The sequence below is a fragment of the Polypterus senegalus genome, chromosome 7 (assembly GCF_016835505.1).
Source record: "Polypterus senegalus isolate Bchr_013 chromosome 7, ASM1683550v1, whole genome shotgun sequence".
Classification (NCBI taxonomy): Eukaryota; Metazoa; Chordata; class Cladistia; order Polypteriformes; family Polypteridae; genus Polypterus; species Polypterus senegalus.
Genome location: NC_053160.1, coordinates 17,672,679 through 17,694,607, shown reverse-complemented (window position 1 = coordinate 17,694,607; position 21,929 = coordinate 17,672,679). Strand labels below are relative to the sequence as shown.

The following is a 21,929-nucleotide window of genomic DNA, read 5'->3' as shown; positions in this document are numbered from 1 at the left end:
GCCCCCTGTAAAGACATTCACTGAACCAACTGATTGTAAAGTGGCAAAGGCAATGTACGGTAGATATAAAGTATTACTATTGCAAAAACTTCCAACAAACTAATCGTTAGGGTGATCCATCTGTAATTTCACTTCTGCATGTTTTTCAAAGGCCTTCTTGGTAATTTTTCCTTCTTAATTTAAATACTTGTGTTACTTAATGTACTGTGTGACTAAACATATCAGGTTATGCACTATCCATACCTAAAATGGAAGAACTTAACTATGTGGTGATGGGACATAGTGGAGAAAGCCACACTTTAGCTTTCAAGGGATAAACTTTCTACAAAGGAAAGATACTTTCTTAACAAAAGCTAAATCAATTGGCTTAATACACACTTCTATTATCTAATGATAACAAGAAGTCTTTATAAGTGCTTAAAAGTTTGTTTTTGTTATCTTTTGTGTATATATTATATACACAACTATATATTGTGTATATAGTTGATTTCATATAAGGGACGCTATTGGCGGATGGCTGAGTAGCTAACCAATCAGAGCATGCAGTTAAGTTTCTGTGTGCTGAATGGCTCAGCGACGGAGCGCCGAATTCGATTCTGCGGCGTTAACCAGGAAGTCTCATCTCGCTCATTCAGCATCAACTTGTTTCGCTGTGTAAAGAGTTAACTTTTGTGTTTATCTTTGTGCATAGTCAAGCCCTTCGTTATGGTTCCAAAATGATCTGCTCCTGCTACTGCTTCAGGGGCCGTGCCCAAGTGCCAACGGAATATGTTAACGACTGCCGAAAAGGTAACTGTTTTGGATATGTTGAAGGAAGGGAAAAGCTACACCGCTGTAGGATGCCATTACTGCATCAATGAGGGTATGATTCTTTTAATTTAAAACGTAGGAAAGGAATATAAGATCTACGGCTGCAGTGTCCTTTTAACCAGGGTACAAAACGAGTTGTAAGTGGATGTAATAAGGCAGTAGTCTGGATAGAATGTGCTTTACGGATTTGGATTGAACACTGCCGGAAGAACAACGGCGGTGCTACAGTCACCTGAAGAGGCTCCTTTAGAAGAGCTGTAACGCTCTCCTTTGTTGTGCAGTAAAACTAAACTCATCGTTATCGGACAAGTCATCGTGTCATTGTTGGTGAGTAACCATAATTAATTTTCTACTTACAGTACTTAGTACATGTATGACGCGTTAGTGTCACTGTACACACATTTACTGTATACAATTTTTCTTGCATTGTACGTATTTATTGCCGGTGGCCTGTCTATCGTAATGGCTACAACATATGTGATATCAACGACACTCGATATCTTTAAAATAATATTTAGGTTTTACTGTATATAAACAGTGTGTTTACATACATAATTTCAATGAATCTTACCTAATATCTAAGAGAATACAAAGGGTTTATGCTGTATAACTGTGCGGGGAATATTTATAAACAGTGTGGGAGAGTTTATAAGGGCTTAAAATATATAAAAATAACCATACAAACATATGGTTTCTACTTCGCGGATTTTCACCTATCGCGGGAGGTTCTGGAACGCAACGCCTGCGATCGAGGAGGGATTACTGTATTATTTGTGCAAAACAGAACCTAGACTATGACAACATATACATCAATACAAGTCAGATTATTTAGATACTACGTTTCTAGTTTTACTGGTCGTGCAGTTACATCACTAGGCGCAGATTGCTGTAAAACAAATTATGAACTGTAGCATCAACACATGCTTAAAGAATCCAAGTGTTGCTCTCCAAGCAAAGCAAATGACAAAATGAGGTACAGGAAACAGTCATCTTTCTGCATAAGAAATCAGATTACCCCATGTAAAAGCCAACCCTCACTCCCTACCAAACAAAAATGTTATACCAGAGGAAAAACAATGATTCTACTTAAGGAAGATTATCATACCAGGAGATAAGGTCCCTTTGCTGCCCAATCTCTGGAGCTACCAGACCCATATTCTTTCCCAGCCAGAATAATGAGAGGAGCACCAGCCTTCTGGTATCTTTTAGCTGCATCAAACACATCAAGCTTTGGGAAACAAAGAAAAAAATCAGTATTATTTAAAAGCCAGACAACTTCATCTTCACTAAAATCTTTACATGGGCTTATTTACTCTATCATTAACGTGAAACACTACACAAATACCAAAGGTTGGTAACAGGCTATATATTTATCAAACTGCTAACCTATACAAAAAGGCTAAAAGCCATAAGTCACTTCAATTTAACTCAATTCCAACTTAAAGCAAGTAAAATTAAGTTAAATTTAATAATAACATTTCCACCATCGCATAGACAAAATGTGTGAATTTTACATACACAAAAAAGTACCACCAGAAGAAAGGTACTTCTTACATACGGTTATGTCTCCGTTTTATCTTCCCTCACAGGTATCCCTATCGGTGCAAGAGAATGATGATATTGAAACATATTTTGTTGTTTTTGAAAGATCATCAGTTTGGCAGCACTGGGGAAATGGGCATATTGGCCTCGTTCCTTAAAAGGGGAAGTGCAGCGGACTCATTACACTATGGCACTTCAGCAGACTAACAGGTAAGGTTATGCAAGGGGTGGCACTTTGATCTAACTTGCTCCACCTGGCCACAAACATACAAAATCTGGGGAATTGCAGGGTGCTGGCTAAGGCAGAACATTAATGATGTCCATAAAATCGTGGAGCACGTCACCTGCAACTTGCTAATCAACACCTTGCCAGAATTTCTTACCCAGCCAGGCCTCCCGGCAGTCTTTCAAGGACATCGATGAACTAGCCGAGATAAATCGAGCGTTATCGGGTGGCCCACCAAGCTAAGCACTCGGAAAGGTTTGCTCGCCAAAACAAGATGGGCTGCAATGGTCCAATCATAGCCCTCCCGTCGCCAAGCCAAAAGAGAAACAGACCCCGGTCCTACACTGCTACAAACGTGGAGAGCCAAGACATACACTACCTCACTGCCCCTTGAATACAGAGCCGATGGACTGCAGCTGGGCGAGAGAAGGAAGGTATTGTGTGGTTGCTAACCCCTTGTCGTGTCCTTGTACGGTAAGTGGTGGTGGTTAATGGGTTTAAAGTAACAACATTAACAGACTCCGGCAGCAACATTTCTATTGTGGCTTGCCAAAACGTGCTACCGCAACAGTGTTTTAACGGAAGGACCAGTCCAACCTGTATACACTGTGACACTCATAGTAAAGGCCCGCCACTTGCGTCATCAGTTAAGAGGGCAACTTCCGAACGATGCGAGTGCCGGCCTTCGAAATCCACCTTTTTCCATGATATTGGGAAGAGACTGGTCTAATAAAAGCAGTAACACACACCCCACTTCAGAAAAGTATTTGGGCCTTGTAATGGACAGAGAATTGATGTCCCAAACTGTCTCCACACCATGTAATCAGCTGGCACTAAGGGATCACATGAAGATTCAATGTGATGGAGTTGAGACCGAGACAATCTAACCGGGTAAGTCATCTAGCAGAGACGACTCGTCTCGGCCAGAAGCCCCAATTTAGACAAACGCCAGCCTCCTTTAAACGGGTGCAGTGGAGTGATGGCTCCTTGAAATTTGCTAGAAATGCAGTAGTCTCCATAGATGGCCAACGCACTAACCTTCCCATGCCTAATGGAGCCCACTTCGTCATTAACAATGACTTATTGTATAGGGCAGCTGAGCTCCAGGGAGAGGGGAGGTCACTGCTGCTAGTGCCACAGACCTTCTGGCGGCAGATCTGGTATCTAGCACACACCCACCTCCTAGGCACCCATTTGGGAGCTGATAAAACCTTGGAGAGGATTAAGCTCTGATTCTATTGACTTGGAATTAATTAGGAGGTCCATCATTTCTGTAGTTCCTGTCCGGAATGCCAGTTACAACATGATTCCTAGGAGGGACCGTGCTACTTTAATTCCAGTTCACCTGATTGATATCCCTTTCAAATGTATCGGGGTTGAAATTATGGGACCCCTCAAACCCTCGTCCCAAGGACATAAATATATACTGGTCCTCATGGACTATGATACTTGTTTTCCTGAGGCTGTCCCATTACGGAAGGCTAATTCTAAAAATATCACACAGGTCTTCTTGCGGGTGGGCTACTTTAAAGAAATCTTGACAAATCAACGGACACATTTTACCTTGGATAAGTTCAGGGAAGTTGCCAAACTACTCAGAGTTATGCATTTAAAGACTGCAGTATATCACCCTCAAACTGACGGTCTCATTGAGAGGTTCAGTCAAACCCTCAAGCAAACCCCATACAAGGTGGTCGACATGGATGGAAGGAACTGGGATCAGTTATTTCCCCTAGTTCTTTTTACTTATCAGGAGGTCCCTGAAGCCTCAACGGGGTTTTACCCTTTTGAATTCTTATATGGACGTCAACCCCGGGGAGTATTGGAAATGTAAAAAGAAGGTTGGGAGGAAGAGTCCCATGTTAGTTACCCCATGTATTTTGTAGTTATGACCAGGAAAAAAAAAATAAATTTCATATTTTTGTGGAGAAATTATACATTAAATATTCATACTCAGAGTTGGTAGGTGGCCAATGCTGAACAGTGCCAAATGATGTCATCAATCCTATAATACTGTGTGTTTGACTTAAAGATCTGCCTCTCTCCATTCATTCATTGGTGAAGATAATCGGTCTCCTAAATCAAACACAAAGCATTGTGGGAATGACATCTTCCCAGTTCACATTCAATGCGGAGTTTAAGTAACTGTTGAAAATGTTTTAGTAAAAAATGCACACATTTTGTATGTTTAAACCATGCAAATAGACACTGAGCATGGAAAGTTTGCGACAGGAGTTACTTTTTTGCATGTATGTTTTTCACATAATTTGGCATTATCCAGCATAAAACCTAATGTTGTGTTTTTATTTATCAAATAAATAAATATCAATGAAAAATAGAAAAATGTTTGAATACACCATTGTTTAGTGAGATTCAATTGTTTCAATTGCAAAATAAAAAAAAAACATGATAAAAAAAACAAAACAAAAAAAAAAAAACCTCATAAATAATAAAAAAAAAAAAAAGCATTTAATTAAAAAATACACTTCTCTTACAATTTCTCCGCTGGGTAGATGGATGGTCTGCGGAGACTGCTTATTCAAGAATTTGTTGAATAGGCGGATGTTTGCAAAGGTGCCTCTGACCATAACTGCATCATTGCCACGGCGAGACCCGTAAGAATTGAATTCTCGTGGCGTGAGTCTGAAAGGATATTTAAAGCAGAATGAAAAATGAATGAGGAATAAAACAGCTTGTAAAGAAAATGTTTCCCCCCCCCCCATATACAGTTGTTTATTTTAAAGGGAACACTTACAGAAGAAGGATATGAATATTAGAGTAGCATAACAATGGTACACAGACTAGAAACTAGTGATGCTCTGATCAATCCGATGCTGATCAAGACAGTCAGAGTTTCAATCCAAATGACTAAATAGGTAATCCGTAAATTATCCGATCTCAAAAAATTATTTTTCCCCATAACCTGCTTTTCTAAGCATTACAGCAATTTAAAGTGCTGATTTTTACAAGTTATTATAATAGTTAAGGAACTGCATGTGTCATTTTGCCGCAGAGCCTCCTGTAAACAAAGAAGCAACAGTCAGACTTTTAGAGAGAGTGAAGGCAGGAATATTAGCTTTTACATTAAAGAAAGTGGAGTAATAAACTGAGAAAGGGGAATCAGAGGAGTTGCACTGTGTAAGGAAAAAAACGGCACAGTGTAAGAGAAAGAGTTGCATCTTCAGCAGAAATGAAAAGAAAAGGAGTTCAGACCTTTTCATTTTGACCTGTAATTAAAACTGACACGACTGAGCTTTTTACAGAAGCTCACATTTTTAATTAGAAAAAGAACAGATGACAAAGGATTTGCCTTCACTGCTAAGTAAACAATAGGGTTGAAAGCTGAAAGTATGAGGTATTTTTCAAGTCAAAATTATTTCTGCACAAACATGGTACTGTATATATGCATTTGCTGTGTAAAACTGTGTTTTAAAGTTAAGGGTTTTTTATATCTTGCCATCACTAGAGCTTTAAAATTAAGGCTAATGGGGCATTGGGCATCACCAGAAAATAAAGGCTTAAAAACTTGCCAAATACACCCAAGACAGCTGTTGAGCAATGATCCATGTCTCACGATTACGCACATAATGTAAAGTAGTTCATATATGCAATTGTTTGAACAAAAACAAACTCAAATTATTAAATGCAACCATTTTAAAAGAAGACCTCAAGCTGAGCATGTCATGTCAGTGTTTGTCTTCTTCCACAATCATCTTTCACACCACTCACCCGTCCCCACACTAGGCATGATTTTCTTTTCAAAGATCAAATCACAGTAAAGTTTTCATGCCATATGGTTGGCTTTGTTTTGATTGATTTATTTCCATACTTGTGTGAGGATTCGTACAACCAAATAGAAAACTTATCCTTACCACAATAAAAATAGTACCAGGAATATGCGGTAAAATGATTTATTTCCAAATCCCTAAAGCATCTGTTGGAAATACAGAGGGCATGCTTTCTTGTATTGAAACTTTCAGTAAGGTTATAGCCTTTTATTTAGCAGTGATGCCTCATGCCCCATTAGCCTCTATTATAAAGCACCAGCAAGTTCAAGATATATACTGTAGATATATATAAAATGCTTAACTTCAGAATACAACTTTGCATGACAAATGCATATATACCATGTCAGTGAAGAAATAACTTTTACTTGAAAAATATCGAAATTAACCTGTAACAGTCAAATGTGTTGATTTTATGTGGAAACATGCTAAGTATGTTAGCCTTGTATCTTCTTGGTAAACTTGGAACATTTTGTTAAAATTGTTGCTTGTAATTATGACAAGAATGTGTATTATGGATAGATATTTTTGTAAAGGTTATTAGTTCAAAAAAGTATGTTTAAGGGGATTTCATTAATTTTAGTATGGTCACTTCATTGTACAAATAACAAATGAACAGTTTAATTATACAAATATCACTTAAATATACAAGATATGGTTTCTACATTGTTGAATATGCAGTGGCTTAGTAAGGGGAAAAAAATGATAAAGAAAACAAATCAGAATAATTCCAGTAATGGAATTCGGAATACAACAATGTATTTAACAAATAAATACAAAAATAAGTCAATGTTTTTTATCCAAATCCTGTGTCAAATCAGAGGATTCCAAAAACCCTGGGTACAAACTGCTACATATTGTCACGTTTTATAAATTTCTGTATTTCACGTTGGTTTAATGTACTGCATGTTAATTGATAAATTGTCAACTGTAGCATGACATCAAATTTTGTTGAGTTTTATTTATTTTTGTATTTCACATTAGTTTTCCATACTGCATGTTAATTGGTACATTGTCTAATGATACATATGCACTTACCCTCGGCTTGTTAAATAGCGTGCAGCTGGGCTGTTTCTTGCTATATTGCCAGCAGGAGATATGTGGTCTGTCGTTACAGAATCACCAAAATTTAACAGCACATAGGCATCAATGATCGACTTGGGAGGCTGAAGATCTAGAGTCTGTGGCGAAGAAAAAATGATTCATTCCTTTATTTGGGTCATATCAAAATGATTTCTTAGCCTTAACAGAATCAATACCTAAAACAATGATCCAATTTAAATTAGAAAGCTTGTCTCACATTTGTAAAATTTTATTTGATATTTTCATAGCTTAGCCTTTACTTCACTTTATTTACACTGTATGCGTCTCCTTTTATGTGTATTATTCCAAACCATATTCTGGGTAGCAGAGAGCACTATAGTGCAGGTATTCAGATATTGATTTAGGTGCCTTTAGAGGCTCCCACATCTTTACACCATATTGAGCAGAGTGTATAATATCAATTGCCCATTATTTACCCTCCTTATGTTATTTCTTGTTTAGCTGACACAGAAATGTATAAAATCCACAAAAAATCTCTCTTTTCTATTCTTTTTGCCCTTTTTCCAACAAATTGTGATAGTTAAAAATACATTTACTACTTTGTGGAATGGACAGAGGCAAAATATTTCAAAGGACGTTACATGTAGCCAATTCTTCTAATTAATAATCTTGAATTTCAAAAAGACATCTTTAATCACTAATTTTTACAATTTAAACCTATGTGAATCTCCATTGTAAATACACTGCTTACTACTTATGTATCCATTTCCTTCCCAAACACTTATTTCAATATGAATTACTAAGGCAAGACAAGGAAACAACTCTGGAAGAAATGAAAAGTGCATAAAATGGCATGCTTGAACACAATCACCAGTTTGGAGTGTACAATAAACCTAGCATGAAAATCTTTAAAGCTGTGAGCAAGTAATCAAGTTCCTGGAGAAAACCAATGTGCAAATTCTACATAGACAATGACATGCTGAGATTGCAAAGCAGTCCAGGTTCATGAAGTACTAACAACCGAACCACCATGCTACCCTCTTCTTGAAAAGGTTCAGGAAACGAGTTTGTAAAGGGGCATTTAGCATACGGTGTCAACCTTTTACACACACTAAAATTTTACATACATCAAATTTTTATATTCATTTGTACACTAATTTATTATATATATACTCACTATATTATCAAAGAAAGGAGGTGCTTTGATGTAGGTTGACTTGGGATCCCAGGTATAAAGCCTGTCAATAGGAGCTTTTAAATAATTCCAGCATTCATTCCCTTTCTGTGAATTAGGAAAAAGAAACATCAAATCGAACTTTAACAGGATTACTGCTGAAAATCAAAATGAAATTTTTTTAATATACCTAGATCAACAAACTTTGCCCCTATATATATATATATATATAGACTTCTACAGAATGATACTTTACATCACACTCCTCAATAACATAATTGCAAATGTTGATTGTGTAAAAATTCTTTCAGGATAGAAAAGGGTACCTCGATTTTTTCATAGACCTCCTTGAACATCGCTGGAATAACAAACTTCCGCTCAACTTCCTGAATCTCTTGCCTCGTGGGCCAAATGTCCCTCAAGAAGATCTCTTTCCCATCTGAGTTAACACCTGCAAACCAGTAAACATCTTACTATAATATACCACAGATACACTGACCATCTAAATTTTAATAATGAGATGTCCAGTGAGCTTAAGGACTACATGACATGAAAGCAAATCCAATACAACAATAATTAAGTAGAAAACTACAGCAAGCCATAATCATTCCCAAAATGCTGCTACTTGTCAAAGTCCCATGTTTTTTTATTAACCACTACTACAGATCTAATTGTTTCCTCCATCCATTCTAATTTTCCCTCTGTTTGTTCATAAGACAGTCACAGTGATTCCAGGTTGAGCACACCAGCACAGATTTGCCTACCTCCCAAAAAACAGTCTGAAGATATGTCCCAGTTGGCTCTATCCAGTTTATGTTGATGTTTTTAAATAATACATTTGTCTGTTTCTCAGTATAACTAAGGCATGTACATTTAGTCATTTGTTTGTAAATCACTACAATTATTTTTTTATTGATTAATATATATGTTAAATGTCTCATGTAAAAATCACAATGGGTGGGGGTTGATTTGATTCGAACCTAGTTTTGTAAAATTTGACTTTCTTTTATGGAATGTTATTTGATTTTAATACATTTAATAAAGTATAAAAAAAAAATCATACTGGTCAAGAATATTATAAAAACAAAAAATAACAGTTATGATCAAGATGTGTAATGGAGCTCTATTTCTACAAAAATTATTATCCGATTATAGCTACCGTATATACTCAAAGTATAAGTCGGGTCTCGAAACACGAAAAATCGATCTTAAAAATCAGACCCGACTTATACACCCATTTAAAAATGTGACACATAAATTTTTTTATTTTTTTTCCATCTTCTTGACTCCTCCAATATTGCATCAGTTTGTCAGACACATCAATTTTGTTGCAACTTCAACGGCGTTTAATTTAAAACCAGTTTAATAATTTCTCCTGATTGAAAGCTCCATGGTAGATAAGGAATTCTCTTATGATAAAGGTATATGAGGAGGTGAGATACAAAAAACACAAATCAGCGCAAACATCACTTCGGAATAGTTTGGGTATTACCGTGTGGTCACGTAGGCACAATACATAGAAAAAAAAGGCAGTGTGCTCTGTGGTTACTCTCTTAGGTGGGCATTAGCATATCATAATCTCTTGGACCAATAGCGTGAGTTTTCCACAATTGACTTACATGACTGACATTATAAAAAAACAGAAATTATACAGTAAAATCAAGTCCCAACTTATCATGATTCTATGGATTGTGACAAAGGGATTCAGAACTAGCAAACAACCATAACACATGTCCTGATTACATGAGTCAAAAAGCATTGTTGTAAGCCAATGACCAGTTTCATCTGATGGCTCTAGGTTTATTTTTATGGATAAAAACGTCCACAGTAGTAAACCTTTGGAAGTAGAGGAAATACAACTAGAAATGCTAAAGGGATTGTATAGTAATATGGTGTCTTTGGTAATTTGACTCTCGCATGAGAGTGAGACAGTATCCCTGAACAGCAAAATTTGGTGCTAGTCCTAACATTCAAAAGGGGGTGTATGAGTAAGTGATCTAGTTATTAGGCAATTGCACTCTTCTACCTTTCCAAGCAAGCCAGTTTTTTCTCACTACCCAGATAGTTATGCACTTATAGGAGTTTATACTAATTGTGTCTTCATGGGGTTTGTTTACTTGGAGAAGGTGAATACTCTTTCTGCATCAACCACAATCCATTTAGACTTCCAGTTAGATCCTGACTAGAGCTGTAAAATAATAAAATACTATTGTCATAAAAAAACTGAAACATTTCAATGCGTGCTATCCAAAAATGGGGAGTAGCTAAATTTGCAAAAGGCCTGACTTTATCAGGGTATAACACAAACTACATAAAGCCGTAAAATATAAACACATTGAACAAGGTGTTTATTATGTGCATCTATATTTGTCTGCATCTGCACTGTAATGTTTTATGTTTCTTTTTTAATGTAAACGAAGGATTAATGTGACAGCAGTCCAGTAAGCTTCGACTACCGTAAGCATTAATGTGGAGGCGCTGAAGTTTATTTTGGCAAGGCCTACCTGGTACAGTGGCGATCCACATGTTCTTTGACATGGAGATAAGCATTAATGAGGACAACCCAAGGGAATCGAAGAAAAGGGCTATATAAGGTCAATTTGGGAGCATTGTGAAGCTCCTTACCTTTTCTGAAGAGATTTTAAGTAGCAAGTGGGTGTTGGGATATCATTACAAAGGAAAAATAGCCTAAGAGGACATTTCCTTACAGTCAAATAAAAATAAATAAGTAGTTGCAAAGCATCACAGTAGGGTTTTTACATGCATCTCATTATCACAGGCAATTATGTAGTTTTCAGTGGTTTTCAACAAAATCTACAAATTTAAAATTAATTTATTCATGCTCTCTTACCTTTTTGTTAGTCTATAACTTCTGAGAATTCAAGTAAACAAAGAAGGTCTTTAAACAGATAGTACAATATAAATATGGTCCATTTTACTAATAGCCACACTTCATTTTGGCACAGTGCCACAAGACAACAGCCAAGTACAGCATATGTATCTATACTAATAAAAGGCAAAGCCCTCACTCACTCACTCACTCACTCACTCACTCACTCACTCACTCATCACTAATTCTCCAACTTCCCGTGTGGGTGGAAGGCTGAAATTTGGCAGGTTCATTCCTTACAGCTTCCTTACAAAAGTTGGGCAGGTTTTATATCGAAATTCTACGCGTAATGGTCATAACTGGAAGCAGTTTTTCTCCATTTACTGTAATGGAGATGAGCTTGAACGGCGTGGGGGCGGAGTTTCGTGTGACATCATCACGCCTCCCACGTAATCACGCAGTACATAGAAAACCAGGAAGACCTCCAAAAAGCGCTGAAGAAAACATGCATTATATAATTGAGAAGGCAGCGAAACAATAAGAAGCGAGCGAGTGACATATACAACCATGTTCATGAGTTCTGCTACTTGAAACAAAGCACGATGTAAACCTACACTTTAAATTAAGTTCATAGACAGGCTGCGCTGGCGTTTGTAATTTAGTGCCTGCCCATATAAGGCCGTCCGTCAGCGGCAATCCAATAGCAAACTCCCACTAAATATTCACGGGTGAAGGACTGTGTTTATGGAGAGGAAGATGAGATGGTCAGGGTGGTGTTTGACACAAACTCAGCGAAACTGCGAGAGAAAGTTTTAAGTGCCAGGACTAAGGTAACATTAAATACAGCCATGGACATAGCACGAGATGGCACCAGCACAGCTGGGAACCTTCGATGCATGTACACCGAACTCACGTGAACTGGCGCAGTGCACAGATAAAAGCAACAGTTCCAAAGAGCTGAACAAAACCGAATTACACAATTGAAAAGGCAGCAATAAATATGAAGCGTCTGATAAGCATATTCATAAATCCAGCTACTGCGGAAACAAAGCACACGGTGGAAAAAGTCAATGTCCGCTAAAGGAAGACAGTGTAAAAAAACGTGCATGCAGTGTGTCAGGTCTCAGATAAAGAAGAAGACGAGCTGTTTATTGATGCAGTAAGAAACGAATCGATGAAAGAAACCTGTCATCTTTACAGCGATTGACAAACACGGAATGTAACTTGAACACAACACATCCTACAAATACGAACCTGATTGAAAGAAATAATGATAATCAAATCCTTGATGACAGCAACACTCAGTAACACTCACAAAACAAATACTGTATATTGACAGTCATGTTACGTTATTTTTAAAATGTTCCCTTTTCTTTTCTAGCTTTTTAACACACTACTTCTCGCTGCGATACGCGGGTATATATATATATATATATATATATATATATCCGATCTACATACTCGAATAATGGATACTTTATTCGCCATCAATGATTGTTTTGGTAAAGCCATACTCAGTGTATTCATTAGATGAGCGGTAAAAAGTAAGGCAGGGGAGGATGACTTATTGAGGCATGCAGGCTGTAGTGCGTCAACTCTATCTGAATTGCGATCACATTTGAAAAATATATCTTTTCAAGTTCTATTTAGTCCATATTTGTCAAACTCAAGGGCCAGGGCCACATCCGCCCGGCGTGTAATTATATCCGCCCGAGATCATTTTATATACTGTATTATTGTTATTAATGGCCCAGGTATATGAAGCGCTGGTAACACAATAAACTACAGATCCCATAATGCAGCGCTTCAGCTGCCTTGCCGACAACTTACGCGTTAATCAAGTCTAGCTTATGATGCTGCAAGTTATTGCGAAGCTAGCTCACACGATGCTGAGAGAAAAGTTGATTCTGAAAATAGAGCCTTTAAAACCGATGGGAGGCTGAGTATATGTTTACTGAACCCGTGTGTCTCATTTGTGGAGCTAATGTGGCTGTAATTACAGAATTTAATCTAAGGCGGCACTATGAGACAAAACATCAGGGTAACCTGAATGCAATGCAGAAGATACAGAAAGCAGAATAATTAAATAAGAATCTGACACTTCAGCGGACGTTTTACCCGTGCACAATCACAAAGTGATTTCAAGTGAAGCTGCTTTTATGGGAGACACAAATGCACCAGTGCACCTTGCCCCACTTTCCCTGTTGCCAAGTAATGTTAAACCAAGTCGTCACTACGGTGTTCCCAAATCGCACTTTGCTGATAAACTGGCGCACTGAGTTTGCACGGCGCTTTGGTGACTTTGAAGAACAAAAAGTCCGTCTACATGCGGCTCGAACCTTGTGCATGTTTGGTAGCACATATCTGTGTGAGAAGCTCTTCTCAGTGATAAAGACTAACAAAACAGCACACAGGAGTCGCCTCACTGATGAGCACCTGCAATCCATCCTGAGAATCTCCACAACACAGAACCTCACACCAAACAGAAACGAACCTGTGCCAAAAAGATGCCAGGCGTCCAGCTCTAAAATGACATATGAGCAAAGACAACTGAATGATTTGATTTGTTATTGCTGAAAGGAACACATTTTATTTATATTTCCAGGTTTTGTTATGCAGCATGTTCATATTTGAATTTGTATAATTTTGACAGGATATATTTTTATGGGGAGCAAAATCTTTTGGGATATTTAAAATCTAAGTTTATTTTTATATAAAATTACATAAGAGTAAAGAAATTTGAATGTTTGTTCTTTTAACGTTTACTTTATTTCTAACTTGTATAATTTAGACAGGATATATTTTTATGGAGAGCAAAATATTATAAGTTGTTTAAGGTTTGAGTTGATTTATTCAGGAATAATATTCCTGTCTGTTTTACCATTCCTACCAAAGATATTTCTGTCGACTAAATAAAAATTCCTTCTATTTAAAATTTAAATAGAACTTGAACAAATCGATAGTTCATAATATCCACGCAGACTTGCGTAAGAGCGGGAGTTATCCATTTTAACAAGCAGCGTATTGCACTGATACGAAATAGCTGTGTGTGTATATATGTATGTTATATATATATATATATATATATATGTATTTGTGTGTATATATGTGTGTGTATATATGTAGATATATATATGTATGTATATATGTGTATATGTATAGATATGTATATATATATGTTTATGTGTGTGTGTAAATATATTACATATATATATATATATATGACAACAACACTCATCACTCACAACAGTGACAAAACAATTACATTGACAATCATGTTACGTTATTTTCAAAATGTTTCCTTTTCTTTTTCATTGCTTCTTTAACACACTACTTCTCCGCTGCGAAGCGCGGGTATTTTGCTAGTATACTATAAAATAAACAAAAGGCCAAAAGAATTTTTCACATGTACTCTAATGATATGCAAACACTTGGAAATACCAAAGTAGATTAGGTGAGCTACCTAGAGGATCCTTTTCAAAGTCTATCCTTATGGTCCCAGCAACAGCATATGCAATAACTAGCAGTGGTGAAGCCAGATAATTGGCCCGGGTATTTGGGTGCACCCGTCCTTCAAAATTCCTGTTTCCAGACAACACCCCAACAGCCACAAGATCACCCTGTAGTAAAACGAGAAGAAAGAAAATGAGTTAAACAAAACTTTGAGCAGGGTAGTAATTAAGCCAAAACACTACTGCATGCTCCATTTGAATTTAGAATTTTGACCCTCTGGTTAGCTGAATTTGTTTATTACAAAACATTTCACACAACCCACTATCAGAACATTTATATTAAGAGTCCTTTAAATAATAGCTTGTGTTTTGTTATTAGCTGTAAATGCTGCAAAAACACAAAACTGGCCAAAAGTGTCCACTAATGAGATTGGCTTTTCTACTCCATGATCATAATCAATGCTTATTATGATTCCAGATTATATATAAGCAGCCACAATTGTTTTAGAAAAACAAAATCAAACATCAAATTTGCAGAAATGTATTCCTCATTATTTCTATTCTCAGCAGTATCATTATCTGCTGATAGACAGCAGAAGAGATTATCTGCTGATAGACAGCAGAAGAGATATAAAAGAAATGTAATGCTGCGATTCACATCTTAGTATGTGAAACTCCAACAGAGGTTATGCTTAAGCTGTACAATGATCTTGTGAAACCACATAGAGAGTAGCATGTACAGTTTTGTATTTTGCATTACAAGGAGAACATAGGTGAGCTAGAGAAGAGCATTGATAGTTTACTAAACTATTAATGCAGTGTATGAGCTATGGTGAAAAACTGAAGGATTTTAGTCTTTACATTTAATGGAAATAGAAAATATCTGCAATATATTTAAAGAAAAAAAACAGGTAATTTTAAAAAGTAACAAAATTTATAGACAAATTGGAAGATAGTATACCTGCCTTTTGCTGCGTGAAAAACTACGAAATGGCTGAACAACATGTTTGAATGCTGTGTCTTAGAAACACCTAAACCTAAAAAATGTTTATGATGCTGCATAAAGTAACAAGAACTGATGAGCAATACAGCATTTATTAAAAGGTAGCTGTTATGTTACAGATTCCCACTTACTACATGTGAACAGTGAAATTATGCCGCCAAAATATATACACAACAATTTACTAAGAATCAACAAGAAGATTAATTAATTAAATTTAACTTATGGAATTACAGAGTAAATTTCTGCCATTAAAAAGCAATACATTTTAAGACAGTTTCAAAAGTATTAAAAAAAACAAAAAAAAACTCCAATTAATTTTGGAGAGGCCACCTTTAAACTCTCACTCGATGATCCTGAATAAGACAGGGCAGGTTTGAAATCTGTAAAGACGAACTAATTTACCTTAATGATGGCTTCCACTACTTGCTCTGGCAATGGTCCACTGTTTCCAATGCAAGTCATACAGCCATAGCCAACTATTTCAAATCTGGAGTTAGGGTTTAAAAAAGAAAATTCTGTTAAAGCTAAAACCATTTAATTCTATAAAAAGAATTAAGGGATAGTTATACATGAAAAGGATGTCATAGTAGAATGTAGCATTAACATAAGTTTATAAATGTTTAATATACAAAATATTTAACCTACAAGCACTACAGCCACTTCACTTTTTCAGTTTCTCAAGATCCTTTCACACACAAAACCTAAGAAATTCCAATGTTAAACAAATTTAGTTGAATTTGATTATTTACATTTATTAGGATGGTAATATCCTACTTCATTATCATTCACACAAGACAGTCAAAGGCAGAAATGGGGGCAGGTATTCTGAAAGGTGCTTAAAGAAATTACAATGAGCAGTGCTGGGGAGCATTAATTCTAAAAGGAACTTGGTTGCATTACTCATTGCTTACTAAAAGCAGTAACTAAATATGTTCTATACTTACTTATTATAAAATGTAATGTGTTATAAATGGTGCATTATTTTTTCATTAGGTTTTTTTTCCCCATTATTTTGTACTAGCAGATAACCCAGTGGCTCACTGAGCGGAAGGGAAAAAAATAAAATGCAGAATCTGGAGGAATTTGTGGCTCGCATCAGGCAACTGACGCCTGTGTGACACGGTAGCCTGTGAAGACTGCATCCGTTGATCCGATTCTGTTCAGCACGTTGTTCGGGTGTTTGTGAGACTCTCAATTGTGACTGTTGTATACATTGATTAGCGAGCCTTCTCTCTCGATCTGCTTCTGTCTCATTTTCTCTTTGTAACCTGACTCTTTTTGTTTATGTTGACAGTTCCTTAAGTTACCCAATACATTTTTTTTTGGGATTAGCCCCGGTATTTTAAATGTCGGCATAAACCTAGATGTTTCGGTAGGAGCCGTGATCCCAAACGATGTCATCTGAAAACACGAACTGTATTTTGTAATGTTCTGTAGGAAATGAGTTGAATGTGGATTTGCGCCAGAAATAAGAGACAACAATGGTACAGATGGATGGCTTAAAGGTGTTAATTTCACATTGCCGTCTAAACAACACATCCCATGCGATTCAAATTTAAACAGCGCCTCCCAGCATCCAATTTGTTCTTACGACCCGTTGCCACTGAAGGCGGTTTACAACTTGGCGCAGTTAAAAAATGGAAAGACGCAAAGCTGTTTTCTTCATCTCTTCTACTATCAAGTACTGGGAATTAAAAAAAAAAGTTACAATGTGGCAGTTTTGTCCATCTCTCAGCGCAGGAGTCCAGAGCGGAGGGCTGGGAGAGAGCGATGCGGGGCGCGCTACGTAATACAGAATTTCCATATCGCGCGGTCATACTTAATTTCCGTTTCAAACGCGAAAAGAATTTATATATATATATATATATATATATATATATATATATATATATATATATATATATATATATATATATATATATATATAGATATAGATATAGATATAGATATAGATATAGATATAGATATATATATATATAGAGAGAGAGAGAGAGAGATGAAAAGGAGCCCATTTCAGTGGCCAGCATTCATTGTTAGATCCTAAACCCATACATGAACCTTCATGAAACTGACCAGAAACACAAGCAAATTTGATTCTTTGCTTATGGTTTATAAATACATTAAGCCCTTCTTATGCTACAAAGTAAATAACATCCATCCTTTTTCCATTCCTAATTCGAAGCCCCAAAGATTCGCGGTCTGAACACTGGAGACTGCACCACTCGATAATGCCATTTCAAAATACCTATAGCAAATAGCTAACTTATTCACCTTCTTCATAGGCTTCAGTTACTGTACTGCAAGCAGCACGCTCTTTTCTGCTTGGACGACTCAGTCCCATAGAGGACTGGTGTACCGTCTACCCTGTTCATTTCTTTCTGTGATCCTAAACTGGGCTAATTAAATTTACCACTCAGCACATTAGATGTATACCTGTAACTTCTGTTCAGTTCTTTTAACTTGATTACATGCAGTGCATGTGCTTAATCTTTTCCTCAGCTATCAGCTGGCAACCGAAGTACTTGTGGGCGTGCACGATGCTATACCAATAGCAGCAGGCAACGTCTTTACCAAAAAGGCACTGCTTCTAAGAACGAACGCAGTACATTTTTTTTGGAGTGTTAGGAATGAGCTTCTGTAGTAATACAGTAAAGCATACCTGGTTTTTTAATTAAGTAACACAGGTATTTTTACTTCAATAAAATAAGTATTGCTTTAGGTTAACTTTTGACATATGAAACACAAGGTTGGTAAGCATCAACAGTGCTGAATTTACAATTTAAAACATTAAAAACATCAAATGTCTGTATGTGTCCATTCACAATACATGTTTCTGTCATGTAAACCATGTTGCGGGGTTTTGTGCACAGAGAATCCACTCCTGTGTTAGTTTCACAATTCAAAAAATTATTTAAAAGTTTATGATTTTTAAGCCTTATTCTCGATACTGTTTTGTGTTGGGGTGTTCGCATTATCCATTCCTATGGAAACAACCCCATAATGCGGCAATGACATAACCAGTGTGCCAGTATAAAGATCACTCAAACCTTTCCTTGATATTCAAGACTGTATAAATACTAATACTCTTTACAAGCAATCTTTTTGTTGTTTTTTTTTTTTTTTAAAATGGTACTTCATTGAATTTTCCTAACCCTAATTTCTAGTTAGCATCTGGGCTCTGCTCATTGTGCTTCTAACCCCCAGATTTGAATTATGAATCTTTTTTGTATTACATTTTTTCTCCCAGTCTTTTCTCTTTAAAAACTTGAACCAAGTTTCTTTAGTCAGCACAGGTTAGGGTAAGCCATGTAACTAGATGAAGGGTCATAAAAATCTAAAATTCACTGAATTACTATCAAAAAAGTTTAATCAGAAGTATCAAACGTGAAAAAAATCCTAAATAAATTCTATTAAAAAAAAAATAAAAATAAAGGGTAAAGCACAGTGGTGTGAAACTTAAAAACAATTAACTATATAGTTCAGATCTACACTGCTCACAAAAATTAAAGGAACACTTTTTTTTATTGGGCCTGGCATGAAATCAATTAAACCTGTCTGATACTTTTCTGGTTGGTTAAGCAGCTGAGGTCATTGGTAATCACTTTCAGCTGTATTGGTGTTCATGGACTTAACGACAGGTGCACTAAAGTGGCAACAATTAGAAAACCCTCAAAACAGGACTGGTTTTACATGTGGAGGTCATTTCAAGTTTCTCCCTCTTGATCTTTTTTGGCTGGTTTTCCACTCGTGCTAGTTTTGGCTTGAGTAATCATCTCTATTGGCAGTATGAGGCGATTCCTTAACCCTACAGAAGTTGCACAGGTTGTCCAACTTCTCCAGGATGGCACCTCCACACGTGCTGCAGCAAGAAGGTTTAATGTGTCTCCCAGCGCAATCTCCAGAACATGGAGATTTCAGGAGACTGGCTGATATTCTCGGAGAGCTGGACAGGGCCGTAGAAGGTCCTCAACCCATCAGCAGGACCGATACCTGCTCCTTTGCGCAAGGCGGAACAGGCTGAGCACTGCTCGTGCCCTACAGAATGACCTCCAGAGGGCCACTGGTGTGAATGTCTCTAACCAAACAATCAGGAACAGACTTCATGAAGATGGCCTGAGGGCCCGACGTCCTGTAGTGGGCCCTATGCTCACTGCCCAGCACCGTGGAGCTCGACTGGCATTTGCTCAAGAACACCAGAATTGGCAAGTCCGCCACTGGCGCCTGTACTTTTTACAGGCGAGCAGGTTCACCCTGAGCAGCTGTGATAGACGTGAAAGAGTCTGGAGAAGACAAGGAAAACGATATGCTGCCTGCAACGTCGTTCAACATGACAGGTTTGGTGGTGGGTCAGTGATGGTCTGGGGAGGCATATCCATGGAGGGACGCACAGACATCTACTGCGTAGGAAATGGTGCTCTGACTGACTGCCATAAGGTATCGAGATGAAATCCTTGAACCCATTGTCAGACCCTACGCTGGTGCAGTAGGTCCTGGTTTCCTCCTAATGCACGACAATGCCCGGCCTCATGTGGCAAGAGTATGCAGGCAGTACCTGGAGGATGAAGGAATTGAAACAAATGAATGGCCTTCACGATCCCCTGACTTAAACCCAATAGAACATCTGTGGGACATTATGTTTCGGTCCAATAGGCGCCGCCAGATTGCTCCTCAGACTGTACAACAGCTCAGGTATGCCCTCATACAGATCTGGGAGGAAATGCTACAAGACACCATCCGTCGTCTCATTAGGAGCATGCCCCGACGTTGTCAAGCATGCATACAAGCTCGTGGGGGCCACACAAGATGCTGAAAAGCATTTTGAGTAGCAGAAATTAAGTTTTTGAAAAAATGGACTAGCCTGCCACATCTTCATTTCACTCTGATTTTAGGGTTTCTACACAATTGAGCCCTCCGTAGGCAGAAAACTTTTTATTTCCATTAAAAGACTTGGCATCCTTTTGTTCCTAAGACATTGCCCTGTCGTTATTTGTATAGATATCCAACTTCATATTGAGATCTGATGTATCTAATGTGTTTCTTTAAAGTGTTCCTTTAATTTTTGTGAGCAGTATATTATAAGTGTCTGCCTCTGTATGTGTATGTGCCCATGCAAACTGCCAGTGAATTAGTGAAACACAAGGGCAGCGCAGACAATGCATTTGAGGGATTTGTTATGCGATAAAGGAACAAGGTAGGGAACGTAAAAGAGTAAAACAACAGGCAAGGTCACAGAAAACGAGTGAGCAGCCTGATCATAACCACAGGGGAAATGCACAGGCTATGCTTAAATCTAGGATGAGACGGGCTTGGTGCATGAAAGAGCCAGAGCCAAGGAAAATTAAGAGGACCGTAAGATAAGCTGTAAAGGAATTTCTTCTTTATTATTATTTTAAAGAACATTGTTCAGCCTGGATTAATTAGCAAAATTTAGCTTAGTTTAGTTTAACTAATTCTCTTTTTGAATTAGCTGGCAAAGGTGGATAAGTTTAAATACTTGGGATCAAGAGTACAGAGTAATGGCGATTGTGGAAGAGAGGTGAAGAAAAGTCTGCAGGCAGGATGGAGTGGGTGGAGAAGAGTGTCAGGAGTGATTTGTGACAGATGGGTATCAGCAAGAGTGAAAGGGAAGGTCTACAGGATGGTAGTGAGACCAGCGATGTTATATGGGTTAGAGATGGTGGCACTGACCAGAAAGCAGGAGACAGAGCTGGAGGTGGCAGAGTTAAAGATGTTAAGATTTGCATTGGGTGTGACGAGGATGGATAGGATTAGAAATGAGGACATTAGAGGGTCAGATCAGATTGGACGGTTGGTCAGAGAGGTGAGATTGCGCCGATTTGGACATGAGCAGAGGAGAGATGCTGGGTATATTGGGAGAAGGATGCGAAGGATAGAACTGCCAGGGAAGAGAAAAATAGGAAGGCCTATGGATGTGGTGAGAGAAGACATGCAAGTGATGGGTGTAACAGAACAAGATTCAGAGGACAGAAAGATATGGAAGAAGATGTTCTGCTGTGGCAACCCTTAACGGGAGCAGCTGAAAGAAGAAGAAGAAGTTGTTCA

The 21,929-nt window shown here is 37.5% G+C and overlaps 1 protein-coding gene across 1 annotated transcript in view; it reads right to left on the bottom strand.

Annotated features, from left to right (window-relative positions):
* The window catches only part of aco1 (aconitase 1, soluble), a 107,758-nt gene that overhangs the window by 7,164 nt on the left and 78,665 nt on the right, over positions 1–21,929 (bottom strand). The window contains exons 14-20 of the mRNA XM_039758087.1: positions 16,269–16,353; positions 14,875–15,031; positions 8,908–9,032; positions 8,585–8,689; positions 7,402–7,544; positions 5,074–5,221; positions 1,916–2,038 (exon numbers count right to left, since the gene is read on the bottom strand). Of these exons, the coding sequence (XP_039614021.1) occupies positions 1,916–2,038; positions 5,074–5,221; positions 7,402–7,544; positions 8,585–8,689; positions 8,908–9,032; positions 14,875–15,031; positions 16,269–16,353 (886 nt within the window). The remainder of the gene's footprint in view (positions 1–1,915; positions 2,039–5,073; positions 5,222–7,401; positions 7,545–8,584; positions 8,690–8,907; positions 9,033–14,874; positions 15,032–16,268; positions 16,354–21,929) is intronic.